Here is a 17,238-nt window from a genome sequence, read left to right on the forward strand (position 1 = left end):
GTTGCTCAGAGGATGGTTGGGCATTGATTGGTCTGCTGATGCTGAGTTTTTGCATCACTTGTTTAACTTTTTCTGTTCTCTTCACTTATTAAACTGTCTATCTTGACCCATGAGGTTTTTTTTCACTTTTGCTTTTCCAATTCTCTCTCCTATCTTGCTGTGGGAAGTGACGGGCTGACTGAATGGGGACTCAGATGCCAGCCATGGTCAACCTACCATACTGCTGAAAGCCACATCTGTAAAGAAGGAGTTAAAATACAGTAAAATTCTTTAAATTGGTGTTTTGGACTACACTAAGTCCAAACTAAGAGCTTTAGATTAGGAATTAAAAATGGATTTTAACACAATCCTACTTTTATTCAAATTGTTAAATTTGAGCATGCAAAGCAAAGAAGTCCTAAAGCTCAGACAGGAAAAACCTGCTATGTATTCATATTTTAATCAGGAAGATTTTAAAGTATCAGGAGGGTCTAACAAGCAACTTTTAAATCAATTATTTTTTCATCTTTTTATAAGTAACAACTGGTTTATACTGGCTAACAAAGGTTTGAAAGTCACACCTAAACTGTGCCTAGTGGAAAAAAAAAAAAAAAAGAAAAAGAAAAAAACAGCACCAAGAGAATTAATTGCCTCTTTCACTGGCCCTCTTTGAACTGATTACCTAATGCCTGGATTTATTTCTGAGACTTTACATCGTCTGATGCAAAGGAATGTAACTTTGAATTTTTAGATGAATTAGGCCTCCAGCTTTACAGATAAAAATAATGTTTTTAAATACACTTCTTTCTACTACAGTTATTTCAGCTAATGTGTGTATTGAAAATGTACAAGTGAAGCATATAAATCTGTGTACCTTTGAAACCTGCAGGTAAACTCCATATCTGATTTTCATCTGAACTTTAGATCAAATTATTAATCACATTTAAAACAGCTTTTTCTCTCTCAGATACAAAAAGTAAATTCCCCAGTAGGTCAGGATTTGCTTAGAGGAAAAGTAGGATCTCTTGTAAAGAAAATCTTCCTCATGAGATTATTTCTTATAGCAAGTGAATGGCTGCTGAAGGGATGTTGGAGTAGGTCAATTAATGTGATACTTAGAATCTTAGAATCATAGAACAGAATATCCTGAGTTGGAAGGGACCCATAAGGATCATCGAGTCCAACTCCTGGCTCCACACAGGTCTACCCAAAAATTCAGACCATATGACTAAGAGCACAGCCCAAACACTTCTTAAACTCTGACAGGCTTGGTGTCATGACCACGTCCCTGAGGAGCCGGTTCCAGCATGCGACCACCCTCTCAGTGAAGAATTTTTTCCTGATACCCAGCCTGAATGTCCCCTGCTTGACACCATTCCCTCCGGTCCTATCACTGGTCACTAAAGAGAACAGATCAGTGCCTGCCCCTCCATTCCCCTTCATGAGGAAGCTGTAGACCGTGATGAAGTCCCCCCTCAGCCTCCTCTTTTCCAGGCTGAACAGGCTTAGTGGCCTCAGCCGCTCCTCATACATCTTCTGCTCTAGGCCCTTCACCATCCCCGTAGCCCTCCTCTGGACACTCTCCAACAGTTTCATGTCCTTTTTGTATTGTGGTGCCCAGAACTGCACACAGTACTCGAGGTGAGGCCACACCAGCGCAGAGTAGATCATGGTATGCTGTCGTGACTTAACGCCTCATGCAAGTATGTGTGGCTGCTGTTATCCTGAAAGCAAAGTACTTTGAGAAGTGAACATGGGGAAGTGATAACCCTGGGGAAACAGTCACTTGCCCCATTATTCTTGGAAGGCAGCTACATGATGTCAAGGTCGCTACAATCCAGAAGGCTTTTTAATGAACAGAGGAGAGATCTCCACATGAGAAAGAAATTATAGTCATAGGGCAGAGCTGGCTTGAGCCAGTCCTATGAACCTCTGTGAAATGCAATTACTTTTTTTCCTCACAGGTATTTAAAATGAGAGCTGATCAAGGACTGCAGGCCCTTTCAATAATTTCATGGTACAAATGACTGCATTTCCTTACAGAAAGGTGTGTGCCCTCCCAGGTCCTGGAGGTCTGTACAAATAGCCAACTGACAACACTGTCACTGTGCAATTGATTAGTTAGGCAGGTTTGCAAGGATGTTAGGAGCCCACTATGATTAAAGAACCACCAACTTCTCCTTTTAATGCTTGCCAGAATGCGTATTTACCTTGTGGATGAACAAGTACTAACACAGAAGCCTTTTCAGACTTGCAGCAATCTAACATGGGTGCTGTCAAATCCTGCCTCCCGCTGTACATGGGTATGAACAAGACAAAGTTCTTGTTTCCTCTCACTTGCTTGAATGAACAGACTTGAATTTAAGACTCTTCCTGGACTCAGGGATGTTTACATACCAACTTTTTGGATAAAAAGCAGCAGGTTTTTAATCTCTGCTCCATTATATTTGCTCAGAGCCTTTCAAGCTGCAAGTAGACAGATAGACTTCTTGGAGCTCAGGAGCACTGGCCAGCCCTCTAGTGGAAAGTGGAGACAGAGCACCAGAAGTAGAGCTGCCTCTAACCCCAAAGGGAAGTAGCTGCAGAATACTAAGTGTCTCTTTCTGCTTTTTGAGGCAGCCCTCTTGTGTCTCTCAGAAGCCAAGGCTGATTACCTACAGTGGGACAGTATGCATGCCCTGGTTTTGGCTGGGATAGAGTTAATTTTCTTCCCAGTAACTGGTACAGTGCTCTTTTCCAGACTTAGGATGAGAACAATGCTGATACCACACTGGTCTTGCAGTTGCTGCAAAGCAGTGCTTGCACAGAGCAAGGAGTTTCAGCTTCAGGAGGAGGCTGGGGTTGCACCAGGAGCTGGGAGGGGACGCAGCCAGGACAGCTGGCACACGCTGACCACAGGGATGTCCCATACTCTATGGTGTCATGCTGAAGAATAAAACTGGGGGGTTGGCTGGAGTGCAGGTGCCACTGCTTGGGGTCTCACTGGGCATCGGTCAGCAGGTGGTGAGCAAATGCATCGTGGCATTGTGCATCACTTGTTCTGTATATTCCTTTATCATTATTATGATTATTATTTTCCCTTCCTTTTCTGTCCTATTAAACTGTCTTTATCTCAGCCTATGAGTTTTACCCTTCTTCTGATTCCATCCCCCATCCCACTGGGGGGGGAGGGAGAGCAAATGGCTGTGTGGTGAATGGAACAGTGGGATTTGGGCTTTGCTCTAGACTCCCTTGTTCCATTTCTCTCTTCAGTTGGCAATTGGTGCCTTAAAATTTTCAAGCATTGAGCTTGTGGCATTTTGTATTAATTTGAGTTTCAGTCATTCAGAAATGATTGGTAGTTGAGTACATGGCCGTATAAAGTAATTTCATGTTGCATGTGCAAAAATAATTTTCTACCACTGTCATTTGTGCTAACAAAGGCTTCCCACATCCTTCACTTCGAGTAACTGCTGCTGGTTGAAAGAAAAGCGATTAAGTTAATCACTTTATTTTAAACATTCCCTTCTATCTCATTCTCTTGTTCTACAGTCTATTTTTGTTACCATGGAAAGATAAGTCCAACAGGACTCTGCTAAATGGTTCATTTGGAACAGATCACATATTTCATTTTCATAGAGTTAGCTTAAAGTATGTTAATTAGCTACATGGCCCGTCTATGCTCGAGGGTAGTAATGTTCTTACAATTACAGTAATTGCTCAAATCCTTGAGCTGATAAAACAAAGAAACAGTGAAAGCTATTGAATCAATCGATGTAGACAGTTTGACGATACTTAGGATCATGATCATTTTAGTCAAACAGGATTTGGATTGGTTGTCTATATTCTCTTTACCACGTGGTGAGAGTATGGGGTATAAACAGACATACGGCATGTCATTATTTTTATTTTGTTCCTGTGAACAGCATGTATAATGGAAGCACATAGCATTCCCAATTAATAAAAAGGCAACAGAAATGACATTGTTTTTTCATTTTTCTAAATGCTGGTTGTGGCTGAATTATTTAGTAATATGTATAATAAATATATTTTAATATATAATCTAATATAGTGAGCAAAAAGCCTTTCTGCCTTGCTTTGAGACATGCTCGCAAGTAATGTTTTCTCACATTTTTCTCACATTTCAGCAAATAGCAAACCTGCATAAGCCCTAAATCTTCATACAGTCTGCTGTATTATTTTAATTCATTTCCTCTTAAAGGTTATTTTTTTGCTTTCTGTGAAAGAATAATTTTCTGTAAGGAAACTGTGGTCACTTCTTTTTATTGTCACAGCAATAGAAGTAGCAGAAGTGCTGATGGGGATGTAAGTCAGAGCAGCTGGGGTAATCACTGTTGTCATTTAAGTTGTCTGCAACCTCCTCCTGAGAAGAGGATGAACTGGGTGCTTTAGACCCAAAAGAAACCTGAGGACTAGAAAGAGACCCCAACAGACATGGTATATTCTTGGTGACTTTGACAGTCTTTTATTAAACCACTGAGTTTCTAGATCTGATGATGCCAGTGAGATTTATAATTAGAATATAAAATGACAGCTCTGCCCTGAGAAATGTCTGCTGGAACTATTGGTCTTACCATGGGTGATGGACTGGCCAGACCTAACATTCATTCCTGGTCATTACTGGCACCTCTGAAGAAGTCAACAGAAAGATTTCCAGAGGAAGGCAGAGAGGAGGACTACTTTAAATATATAATCCACATCTCCTTTTAAATCCCTTGAGATTATTCGTCTGCACAATGCTGTGTTTCCTAAACCACCTCCATCATTGAACATCGCAGAACTGTTTTTGTCTCTTTTCACACAGTGTGGCCATGCTGTGTATAAGGCACTCTGATGGCGAAGGAGTCTGTTTTTGTAAATATAGAACTTATTCCACTGCACAAATGGTCTCAGCTTTGGAGGTTCCCCTGCTTGTGGATTTGCCCAACTGTAGGTTTACCAAACCTTGGCCTTTTCTTTTCTTTTCTTTTCTTTTCTTTTCTTTTCTTTTCTTTTCTTTTCTTTTCTTTTCTTTTCTTTTCTTTTCTTTTCTTTTCTTTTCTTTTCTTTTCTTTTCTTTTCTTTTCTTTTCTTTTCTTTTCTTTTCTTTTCTTTTCTTTTCTTTTCTTTTCTTTTCTTTTCTTTTCTTTTCTTTTCTTTTCTTAAGTTGAAGGAAGCAGGTTCTGTGTGGAAGCCACTAGCTTAAATACTCAGATTTCAAACTCACCATTGCTTCTCTGTGATTTTTTAGAAATCCTATTGGAAATTAAATAGGAAAAGCTGGTAGACTACATCACCAGTTTTGTATTCAGATCTCTAGTTAGTGAAAGGAACTGAAAAATCTTCTAGTTTTACAATCAATCCACTTTCCCTCACTGACAACAGCATGAAGTATTATCACTATACATTGGAGATGCTCTAGGTCTTCTGCTTTATATACTGGTATTAAATTTCTTTTATATCTCAGAATTCACACTATTGATAGTAGTAGTAGTAGTAGTTTCCAAATAAGGATAAATGATAATCTTCTTTTTTTTTTTTTTTTTGAGTTGTTCATGGGTTTGGGTTCTAGAGAGCTGAGAAAAAGATATAACTGATACTTTGAGTTCTCAAGAATTCAGAATCCTCTTTTGTCATTGTTTTTCTAGTAGATGCGTTTTTTGGGGCGTCTTTTGACAAAAATGGGTGACAGGTCTCTAGACACTGGAATCATCAAATTTTAAAGTAATTTTCTGACAGATGCATATTTTTTTATTTTCTGAATCCTAGTCCCTGTCTTCTAGAACTCTTCCTGGGATTCCATCCAGAACATGAGCACTTAGGTTTCTTCCAGAAAAATGGGAAACTTTCCTCAGTAAAGGTAAGGCTTATTTTTGTGGGACATAGTCACAAACACCAAAATGCAAGATCTCTGAAAGTTTAAGATCAGTGGGAATTTGGAAACAACAACCCCAAAACTGACATCTCAGCCCAGCTTAGAAAGCACCGCCTCTGTGTTTGGGGCACTTCCTGTGCTTCCTGTAATTCACTGAAAACTACTGCCCATGCAATGAGGATCTCTGCTTTTCTGCATGAGTCAATTGTTTTATATGTTTTCTTTCTAATTACTTTTTGGTTTAATAAACATTAAGCCTTGTCCAAATCTCCATCAAGCAAATATTTGTTGCAGGGATTTAATCCCTGCAGAGGCCTTGTGGATTGTGCATATTGGTAGCAGAAAAGAAGAATTTGGGCTCTGTGGCTGTATTTATCAAGCAACAGACTACGAGAAACAGGGTAAAGCAGTATCAAGCGTGGCTACCCCTAGAAAAGCAGACTTCTGAGAAAGGCTGTGGTACTCTAAACAGAGGAAATTAAATTTGACAAGGAGGGTGGGTGGCAGTGTGTTCAAGTGGAAAGGAAAGAATCTGGGACCAGGAAAAGGTTATACTGTCCATGCCAGAGCCTTGCCTCACATGAGGTTCTCTGCAGCTGTTCCCTAGTGCAAAGGTGTTTCAAAGCTGGCAATTATCAATTTGCTGGAATAATCTAAATCAGAAACAACTTTAATTGCATTTGTAGGTGTTGGAGAATAACTAGATCGAACAATAGTACATACCTATTTCATAAATCTAGCTTACTACTAAACTGGTTTATACCAGCACAAGAGAATAACAACTACAAGTTCCTGAACTTGTAATAATAAACCTTATCTCCATTCACCAAAACCAAGAACTAATATTTTTTTTTCAAAAAGCAACGTACCATCTGCCTGTAATATACCCTACTACACTCCTTTGTAGAAACCCATGATATATTATTTCTTGTTATATAAAGCATAATATCTATTTTTGAAATATATTAAATAGGTATGACTAAGGCAACTATATCATGATTGTTTCTAATGAACAGAGAAGTCAGATTGCCTCTTTCATCATAATAAAGCATGAGAAACTTCTCAACATATCTCCAACCAACAAACAGAGGATTAGTATAAGAATCTCAAATCTCTTCTAAACTTGTTGACCACTTACTGACTGAAATTATTCATTTCTTCGTGCAGCATGGGTGGGTGGGATTTTCAAGTTAAAGCAGTTATCCTAGTACAACAATGGAGTATGATTTCCTCATTTTACAGTACCTGTGCCTCATGTATGACAGACAAGGAATAAGACAGCAAGAATCACTTGCAATCACAGTACTAAATTAAAATGCAATACAGGCATTCTCTGTCCTACTGTTGTTTATGACTGACCTGTATTCAGCTTAATTTCCATATCAATCTAGCAACAGAGGATTGAAATTACGAACAATGATGACCCTAGGTTGGAAGCAGCTAAAACTGAAAGCCTATCCAGTAACACAAGGTAGCTTTATGTTTGTTCCTAGACAGAAAGGAACTCTTCAGCTCATGTAAAACTATAGTTTCTATTCTAATGACCAGTAAATACAATATTTTCTTACACAGTGACACTGAAAGCAGGGGAAATAGTGCAGAAATGAAACAAAATATAAAAACTTAGAATTCTACTGGAGATCTAGACCCTGCTCAGAGGAACTTCTCTACAACCATGCATGGGCACATTCAGGAACATCTCCAGAGTCTCTGAACATTCAGCAGGTCTTGTTCCTCATCTCTCAACTATCACTTCTTCTTCTCTTTAATTTTCTCTTCTTAATAATTTAAAACCTCACCTTTCCTCTTCATCTCATCTGTTTTCATCAGTGTTGAGCCAGACATGCCCAGTTCTTTCCCTCCTTAAACTCTCTTTGTGATACTTGTCTTGACATGGATCTCTGGTGTGTATGTGTATTTCTCTTAAAACCTTTATTCTCACCACTGGTCCAGGCAAACTGCAATGATGAAATAAGAAGCCAAAGAAAGACCTCAGAGTTCATTTGAAGAGTCTGAGATGACTCAATTTCCTGTTGTACTCTAATGGGAAGCTGACCTAAAATTTAAGACCTCATTTACAAAGTACATGATTTATTTATTTATGTTTTTCTGAACAGAAGAAGGTGAAGATGAAAGGTCAACAGACTGAACACTGAACGGTTTCAACATACAAACTTCAAGGAACACTTTGAGGACATAGCAACTCAGAGGTATGAAACCTCAATTCAGAAGTTCAGTTTCTGGCCCCCTACAGTTTTGGTGTCAGCCAAAACTGGTGTTCTTCCCCAAGTGACAAGAATTGAAAAGAAAACCTTTGTAGGGTTTTTTGAATTACTCTACATCCAAAGAGCTCAGACAGGACTGGATAAGGTAAGAGACTTTACTAGGCTCTTGATATTATAGCCTGCTTTGGCTCTGTCTGGAGCTGGCTGTCATATAGTAGTTATTTCAGGAACCCAGTTCCTTCATGCCTCTTCTACATCGTTACTTGATGACTCAAGCTGTGGATTGCTCCAGCCCCTGTGGACAGAACACAAGACTGCAGGCATTTCCCTGCTTTACCTAGAGGTTGTGGATATAGTTTCATGGTCACGTTAACCCATCTAAAGCATTGATGTTATACACCCAGGCTGCTCCCTACCCTCCTGTATATGTTTCTGCAGATCATTTTGCCATCTAAACATCATTACTACCATGTTAGAAGTCCATCCTTAAGTGGGATTAAGATGCTGGAACCGTACCTGGTGAGTACCATTATTCATATAGCTCTTTTCTTTTAGTGCTCTATCTGCTGGAACAATCACTCATTTCTCTTATCCCCAAGCCAAGAACACATGCAATCTCCAGAATAGGGTTTCTCTCCTGCTCTGAATCCTAGTCTAGATGAGATGGTAACTGCTCAAAGCTTTCAGAGATCATCCAGAGAATGTCACACAGACTGTTCTCTCTGTGGTTTTACTTACATTCAAAATCCTTTCAGTTTATCTCCCTGACTTTTAGTGCCCTTGTTGAGTCTTTGTATTTATTTACTCTCTATCTTGTTCTTCCTAATAACTGTACTTAATAACAGGAGAGAAGACTCACAAAGGGAACCACCCTCATATTACACAGAAGAGGATGACTGCATATAATTGCAGAAGCAATGCCAGTTCAGACCTGCTGAGATATTGGTTTTATGTTACTGCTCACAAAACCTCATGTACTATCCATTCTTGTTTGAGTACTGCTAATTCAGACTGTGGTCCAGAACTCTAATTGAAAAAAAAAAACACACTATTTTTTTTTCTCTTTCATTTCTAGTCAGGAAACTGCTTTTTGGTGTCCCTGGAAGATCCCCAACATAATGCTTTCCTTTTTACAGTAAGCTGTCTCTTACCAGTACTGTGGTTTGGGGTCAGCATTCATGCCTGTTGTTCAGACATAACCTTCAAGGTTACTGGCCTCTACTTTTTTTTTTTTTTTTAAATAGAATGAACTCTTACATTGCTATACGTGCATGTGTGAGGTTTATTTTACTTACACAATTTAAACAGTGGGTAATCTCCTCTTAGTTCTTGAAGATAGTACATTCAAGTGAAGTTTTTTTAAAATCTGCTAAATGCTTTGTTATTCTGGCACATTTTGATTAACTATTAAATATAAAACAAGTACAGCTTTCCAGCATTTCTTTCTGCATGAACAACAGAGTAACATTAGAAGCTGAACGTAATTGATTGTTATCTCTTGCTTGCACTTTCCTGTATGTGGGCTGAGAAAACTCTTAACTGTTCTTGGGCAAACAGTAACAACCAAGGCTCTTTTATTCACACTGATTATGTATGTTGTATGCTATGGATGCATGAAATGGCAACGAAGAAGGCGGAAACAACAAAAATCGGAGATTATAAGGTAAATTTTAAGCATTTTATTTCTATAAATAGCAAAAAATATAATCTATTTCTGAGTAACATAAACTGTTGGCGTCTGGGCTGTAATGATGCTGTTTATAATAAGAAGAAATGATTGTGCCTACTTAAATAAGTTTGAAATATTAACAACATACAGTGGAAAGTTATTTTGTGTCAGGAGCAGATAGTCATCTTTTTAAAGTTCATAAAACTTTTCTTACAGCAAAGTTGATAGAAAAGCAAATTCATCATGCCTGTCTCAAGAATATTAGGTAAGCACATAATTTTAAACATATGACTTTTTCTAAGAACGTGCATTTTAAAAGAGATTGAACAGAATGGTTTATATCAGTTTTGGACACAGCACTTCAGCAGCCATATGAAGATGCTTTGAGTGATGCTTTATAAAGAGGAAGTTTTTATGAAAATGTTTTTCAGTTACAAACAATTACTAGGAAAAATGTGATCCTAATACTGGAAATGCGCTTGTAATCACAAAAATGTTTTTTTTTTTCACTCACTTTTATAGATGAGTGCAACAGAATTAAGAACTTCCGATTAAAGCCACATTTCTGATTTCAAACTCGAGAAGAAGCAAAGAGAGGGCGCATTAACTTTCTAACAAAACATTTTTTAGCTGTTACTTCATTTTTTGGAGCTCTTTGTAAGGTAAGGAAAGATTAGCAAAGTACGCTTGTAACCTGCATGCTATCCCTGTATACTTTCGTACAAAAAGAAACCTATGTGCAAGCCTTATCTTCAAATACGAATGCAGATGTCAACAAGTGCCTATAGGTTTATATCCTTGGGAAAAAAAAAGAAAAAGATCCTATATTAATTTGTAGCTCTTCATTATTTTTCATAATAAAGTAGTGTAGGTGAAATTCTGTAACAAAAAGACTTGGAGCTGAAGCAAGAAGAAATTGTTTTTTAATCTGCAGATCTGTATTTTCACTGTGCTCTGTGAATCCAGAAACTGAAACTGTTGCTGTCTTATGGTTGCCCTGCAGTCACCCAGCAAGACGCTAAAAAGATGGCTTTGGTGTTTTCAGAAATTATGCACAAATTATACATGCAACCTCTTTGCAGTATTTTTCCTACCTTCAATTTTAGCTTTATAACATAGGTGCAAATTAAACTTGTAGAATTTACAGTCAACGTCTTGACTATGTCAAAAGGCTTGATAGAGGCAAATAATTGCAAAAATATCCTGGCATGCAGTTTAATAAATTAAAAACTCATTCTTTATTATATATAATACGGTTTTAACACCAAGAGACACAGCTTATTGCTGTCACATACAGCTTAACAACTATTATAAGGTTGTATATACACAGGATAAAATTATTTCAAACACAATTCACTAAAATGTCACTTAATGGATCTGTGACATTCTATAGTTAACAATAACAGAAGCAACAAAGAAAGCATGTCTATTTTAAAAGTTCACAATTTTAATTTTCAGTAACCTTCAAAAGAGGTGCTTAGGAGGATGCCTAATATCAGCTTGACCCAGCAGAACCACTCCTCCAACGAGACACTGCTGGACACCTCAGAGAGGTTCCACTCTGTTCTCATAATCCTGTACAGCATTGACCTGGCTGGCGGCACCCTCGGGGTCATCGTGATGTCCCACCAGTTGTTTCGAAGGAAGTCACAATCTGTGATGACCATTATCATCATCAACCTCCTGGTGCTGCACACCTTCCTGCTACTCAGCATCCCCTTTCGCCTCAGCTATTACATTTTACAGGAATGGAAATTTGGGACATTCACCTGCAGGCTAGTGAGTGCCATTATCTACTTCCACATGTACACCACCTTCACGTTTTACGTTGCTATCATCATAATACGTCTCTTCCGACTTGAGTTTAAGAAGTGCTACACTACAACGTGGGTGATTGCTGTCTGGCTGCTGGGAGCACTGGTGATTGCACCTGTTTTTCTCTCTTACTATGGCACCTCTAAAACATACCCGTCCTCCCAGTGCTTTCACTTCCAGCAGGAGATACAAGAGACACCCATGGTGATAGTAAACTACTGCTTGGTTGGAATTTTGATGGCTGTTTGTGCTGTGCTCACTGTCATCCAGCTATCTGTGATCTATAAACTGGCTGTGAAATACTGGCCTGACATCAACTCCCATGTGGAATTCAGGGCTCAGGCAAAGAGTTTCTTCTTCATCTTGGTAATGTTAGTGTGCTTTATGCCTCATCATGTATTCAGAGTATATTACATCCGAAAGTGCCACCTGGATAAAGACCATAAACTTCTGCCATACAATGAAATTTTTTTAGCTTTAACAACAATGTGTTGCTTGGACATGTTGTGCTTCATAGCAGGAATAACCCACTGAACTCTGAACTACAGAAAATCCAGCCACTCTGTGTCAATACTGGCTCTTGGCCGAAATAAACTTGTGTCAGGACTTTGCTGTGCCAGGGAGACTGCTGAGTTTTCAGGAAGGCTATATAGGATTGTCATAGTCTTTGGCTTTTGCAGACTAGGAAGATCCATCTTTCCAAAACTACTGTTTTTTATCTTCTCTCTTGAAGACAGACATATGAGCCTTACTTTGGTCTTTGACCTAAATGTCACGTCACAAAGCTTCATTAAGATTTTCTTCAGTCGTCCCACTCCCTAACCATTAGAGCACAAGTATCCATCCCTTCCTCTTTTTTCCGCAGACGGTCTCAATAACTACAACCCACTGTGGCTAATAAGTTTTCACTGTGAAAGTCTAACAATTTCTTCTGTCAGTTGTGATACTGACGGGGAGGGGTAAGAAGGAAATTCCTTTACAACATTTTTGTACAAGTGATTTTAGATAACAAGGACATAAACTATATTAGAAATGTATTCAAGGCATGAAACAGGGCATGAGTGAAATGTTTTAGTGGAATATTCTAGCATAAGCTTCTTTTGTTCATCTATACAAAGTGTATATTAAATTAAATGAAAACATTTAACATTCTCGTAACTTCAACTTTACTTGTTTCATTTCAAAAACACAAGCAGCTCCCTGAACTGAGGTAATTACACCTTCAAAGTGAGTGAGAGCTGAACAGGTCACAAATTTCAAAACTTTTGTCTTATATCACTCTCCCACAAGGTCTGGAACGGTGGCTGTTACCCCTTAAGTCCATTGCAGCCAAAGAAATCCAAGTTAATATTGTGCCCTGCCCATAACTGGAGCTGGAATTCAGGACTGAGGGGTCTGGTCCTTCATGGAAGGATCAACTGCTCTCTAGGAGAGGGAAATATTTTAACAGCCTTCAAAAACCCTTTGAGCAGAAAATGTCTTTGATGTCTGGTCACTTTCAGTTGCCTGTTGATTTATTATCAGATGCCATATTTTTTCCATTTACAGATGTAACAAAGCAAAACTAGAATAAACTAACTGAAATGTGTTTAATCAGTTCAACATATGCTCGTGCATGTGTATATAAACTTTTGCATGAGTGTATATTTTTTCCATTAGATGGATTATATTCTTTGTGAACTTGGAAAATAGAATAAAATAACTGGGTCTTGCTCCCTCAGGAACCACATCCGTTCTGGGAATCTCCATTTTCACTATGTAAAAATTATTTTCACGCATGCTGCTTGTTCTGCTCTGTGTAGAAGGTTTCCACCCTTCTGGCTAAGGCCTCACTGTCATTCGCTGCATCACAACAGCTTGAGGCCAGCTTTCTCCCATTCCAAACTCCCAGGACTCACACAAGTGTATATTTTCTCCTTCGTAACCCCATGAGTTACCAAAATGTGCATAATTTGTAGTCTGGCAATCTTTGCTATAGAAGTGCTATGACGCCCAGATTCAGACAGGTCAAAAGTTGATTTGGGAGGGCTGAAAAACTACACCTATCAAGGAATGCTAGTGATGCCTCAGATTGATGGCCTTTTTTTGAACAAAAGAGCATACACTGACTTTGCTAATGCTGAACAAGCATTTTTGCCTTTAATCATTTCCATAAAAACCTTTGTCCAAAATTCCTAATGGTTCCAGAATTCTTTCTGCTGCTTTTAAAAAATGAAAGTCCAGGGGACCACCAGCATTTCCTGAAGCCTTCCAAATATCCTGACCTTCCCCTGGTGTTACCAGGTCCACTCCTGCTCTTACAATACAGTCTTTTCAGTCCATGATTTTCAAAGACGGAAGTTACAGGTACAGTAAAATACAATAAAACACAGATACAACGCAAAAGGCCAGATTCTAAAAAAGGTAAATAGTTCCCAAAACAGCAGCTTTTTGATATTCTTCTCTGGGCAGTATGCTGCATATGTACCTGATAAGAGAGCCAGGGACCCTCAAGGTGAAAAAGCTTAAACAAAGCTTTGGCCCTTCAGAAGAAATTGGAGGAAAACAAGGCAAGAGGCAGGGCCCGCAAAGAAGATATTTGTATCTCTACCACCAGAAAGAGTTTCTTTAAGTTAAATCTACCAAAGTCTTTAGAAAAACTGGCAAAGCCCTAAGTGAGGCAACAATTGCCTTGCTCCCCCTTCTGATTACTGACTCCTGTAGCTAAATAAAATACATTTTGCTTGAAGAAATAACCATTGTCACTGCCTTTTTTTACTGACCAATGCTACCAAGCTGGCCTATCTGGAGAAGAACAGAGTCATCTGGTGTTGATTATGAGTCTTCTGATAATAAAGCAGTCCAGGATAATATAGTGCAAGTATGGGAGAAGGAAAGGGAAATTACACAATGTCTTCAGCTATGGTATCGTTCCATACAATTCCTTCAAGGAGATTTTAGGGATAATTGTGTAAGTTCTAAGTTCTGCTCAGACTGTAACTCCTCTGGAACTAGGTATTTATCTTTTCAGCTCCTCAAAGACCAGGGCTGTCCTGTGATCCATGTGCTGGTATAATGTCGATCACACTATATATGTATATAATACCTACATGTATTTGAGGAGTTGAATTGCTAACACATTCTTTTATGCAATGTCTGTATTCAGCCATACTTCATAATCAATTAAATCTTTCCAGCAGAATAAATCTAAGGAAAAATATTTTATACAGTTCAACAATTAGCTGTGAAAGGTTTTTCCTGAGCAAGTGGGCAAAGCAGAATTAATTTTACTCCATCCAGCACAGTAGTGGCAGGACCCTGCATGTACCAACAGGCTCTTCAGCCTCTCCCCACCATCTCCTAGAGGTTTGGCTGCTAGTGCTCAAGGCTGGCTGTGACATGGTGCCACTGTCTAAGCCTATGTAAGATGCTGTTAACAGAGTGGTGTGAGAAAGAGCTGTAAAAATCACCATGTTGGAGGCCTCCCCACCTTGGCTTGGTGGCCTATCTGTCTTGGTCTGGTGGCCTTGCCCTCAGCTTTTGCCTGATACTTTTTCCTGTGCCTGTCCAAGAAACTTGCTGAAATAATCTTGATCCACTGACTTGACTTTCTGCCGTGATGCTGAAGCTGTACTGCTTCTATGCTTAGGTTCTGTGGGCTTGCACGCTGCACTGGGTCCAGCTGGGATGGAATTAACATTCTTTGTAGCAGCCCAAACAGTACTATGTTCTGGATTTGTAGCTAAAATAGCACTATTAGCACAGTGATATTTGCTGCTGGACAGTGCTTGCATATCATCAAGAATTTCCTTTTTTCCCACTCTGCTCCCCAGTGAGTAGGCTGGGGGTGGGCAAGACACTGGGAGAGGACACAGATGGGACAGCTCACCCAAATTTGCCAAAGGTATATTGCATACAATCCAATATCATACTCACCAATAACAACTGAAGGAGAAGAAGAAGAATGGAGGGCATTGACTTCCTTGGTGGCCATTGCTCTGAGACTGGCTGGGCATCAGACTAGGTGTGGGACATGAGGAGTGATTTCCTGTGTATTGCTTGTTGCTAATTTTTTTTCTTTACTTTACCTGTTAAACTATCTGTATCTCAACTTATTAGTTTTCTTGCTTTTGTTCTTCCAGTTCTCTTTCCTGTCTTGCTGGGGGTGGAATCACTGAGAGAACAGTTGTGTGGGTGGTTGGTGGCTTTCTGGGGTCAGCCCACCATGCACTGCTTCTTGGTGAGGCCCCTGCCAGCCTTGATGGTACTTGGCTTCCAGCCCTCTCTTGCTGCTCCCCAACAGAAAGCCAAGACGAACTTCATTAATATTATACATCAGAAAAGGACCAACTGTGAAGAATAAGCATCACCAAGTAGAATCTATCTTCACGTTATCTTCACTTCAAACCTGGTGTGAGATTTTGCCCAGGGAGGTGGTGGAGTCGCCATCCCTGGGGGTGTTTAAGGAAAGGTTGGACATGGTGCTTAGGGACATGGTTTAGTAGATGACATTGGTAGTAGGGCGACGGTTGGACCAGATGATCTTGGAGGTCTTTTCCAACCTTCATAATTCTGTGATTCTATGATTCTATGAAATTTGGACCTATAATACTTCTTCCTTGCAGCCACAGTCAAACAATGATAACGTTCCTTATTAACCGTTGCAATGAAGAGGAGCATGGAAAGTGAAGTGCATCTTGTGCTTCAGCTCCTCCTCGTAGCTTTTAAAATCTAAAACAGGTTTGCACCATGGTTTCAGACAGAACTTCACTCTAGTGCTTGCTGCACCATCCAGATCATACCAAATCCCCATCCCTTCTTCCACCAAACTGTCACTTTCTTTAACCTTGCCCATGAATCACACTCCCCTGACTCTTGGCCTTCATCATTGATGTATCTATCCTGCATTTTAAGATAAGCTCCTTTTTCTTTTTCAGACTTGACCATTTTCTCTGTCTCTTCTCTCACTGACTAGCTCAGTCATGAAAGGACAAACCGCTCACTGGTCTCAGTATGGTCCTTTTAACTCAGAGAAAAATGGATTGACCATTGATCCCAGTGTTGTTAGATATGAGACTCACATTAAAGTGATAGATTGGCTCTATTCAATATCCAATCCCCTGCTGAAATCTGGAAGCACTCTAAATACTGGTTGAAGTAAGAAGTTACCATTCTCCAGGAGAGTAATCTAAGAAGTAAATTCTGAAAGGGCAATGATACTGAGTTCAGACTGCAGGAGATTGTTCTTGCTACATACTATGTAAAGACACATTCCTTGGAAAACAGTTAAAAATGGTTGGTTTGAATGCCATTTGTATGATCCAAGTAATTCTGGAGATAATTATACACATTAGTAATTGCTTTCGTGTTAACTGAAAATGTAAAATTGTAAACCATTTAGTCATTCCATTCATTTTTAATGCCATCAAATGAACACTGGGAAAATCCCCAGACATCCTAACGGAAAGAATATCAAACTGCTAAATGCATCTTCTGTTATTTTTTGCATGAAATTCTGCTTAAGAATAGGCAAGCAAAACAAAACCAAAACCAAAAGCCTGCTTGCACATTTTGACATCCTAAATTAGTTTGGTAAAAGAAATCTATAGGCAAAGCAAGAGAATTCTTATAATGAAAAAGTAGTGTGTCAAAAGGTCTCCAGGTATATTTTTTCTCCTCGCAGAGTTTGCACTCTGGCAAAATGTACTTGGACAACA

The 17,238-nt window shown here is 39.2% G+C and overlaps 1 protein-coding gene across 1 annotated transcript; it reads left to right on the forward strand.

Moving 5' to 3' along the window:
- The first annotated feature begins 9,618 nt into the window (after positions 1 to 9,618).
- On the forward strand, positions 9,619 to 16,916 carry LOC308189167 (putative G-protein coupled receptor 141). The gene is made up of 4 exons (XM_080578936.1): positions 9,619 to 9,721; positions 9,944 to 9,992; positions 10,250 to 10,389; positions 11,186 to 16,916. Exon 4 carries the CDS (start codon positions 11,213 to 11,215, stop codon positions 12,074 to 12,076), a length of 864 nt encoding a protein of 287 aa, XP_080435062.1. The 5' UTR covers positions 9,619 to 9,721; positions 9,944 to 9,992; positions 10,250 to 10,389; positions 11,186 to 11,212; the 3' UTR covers positions 12,077 to 16,916.
- The last annotated feature ends 322 nt before the right edge of the window (positions 16,917 to 17,238 follow it).

Source organism: Anser brachyrhynchus (assembly GCF_964034855.1).
Source record: "Anser brachyrhynchus genome assembly, chromosome: 2".
Classification (NCBI taxonomy): Eukaryota; Metazoa; Chordata; class Aves; order Anseriformes; family Anatidae; genus Anser; species Anser brachyrhynchus.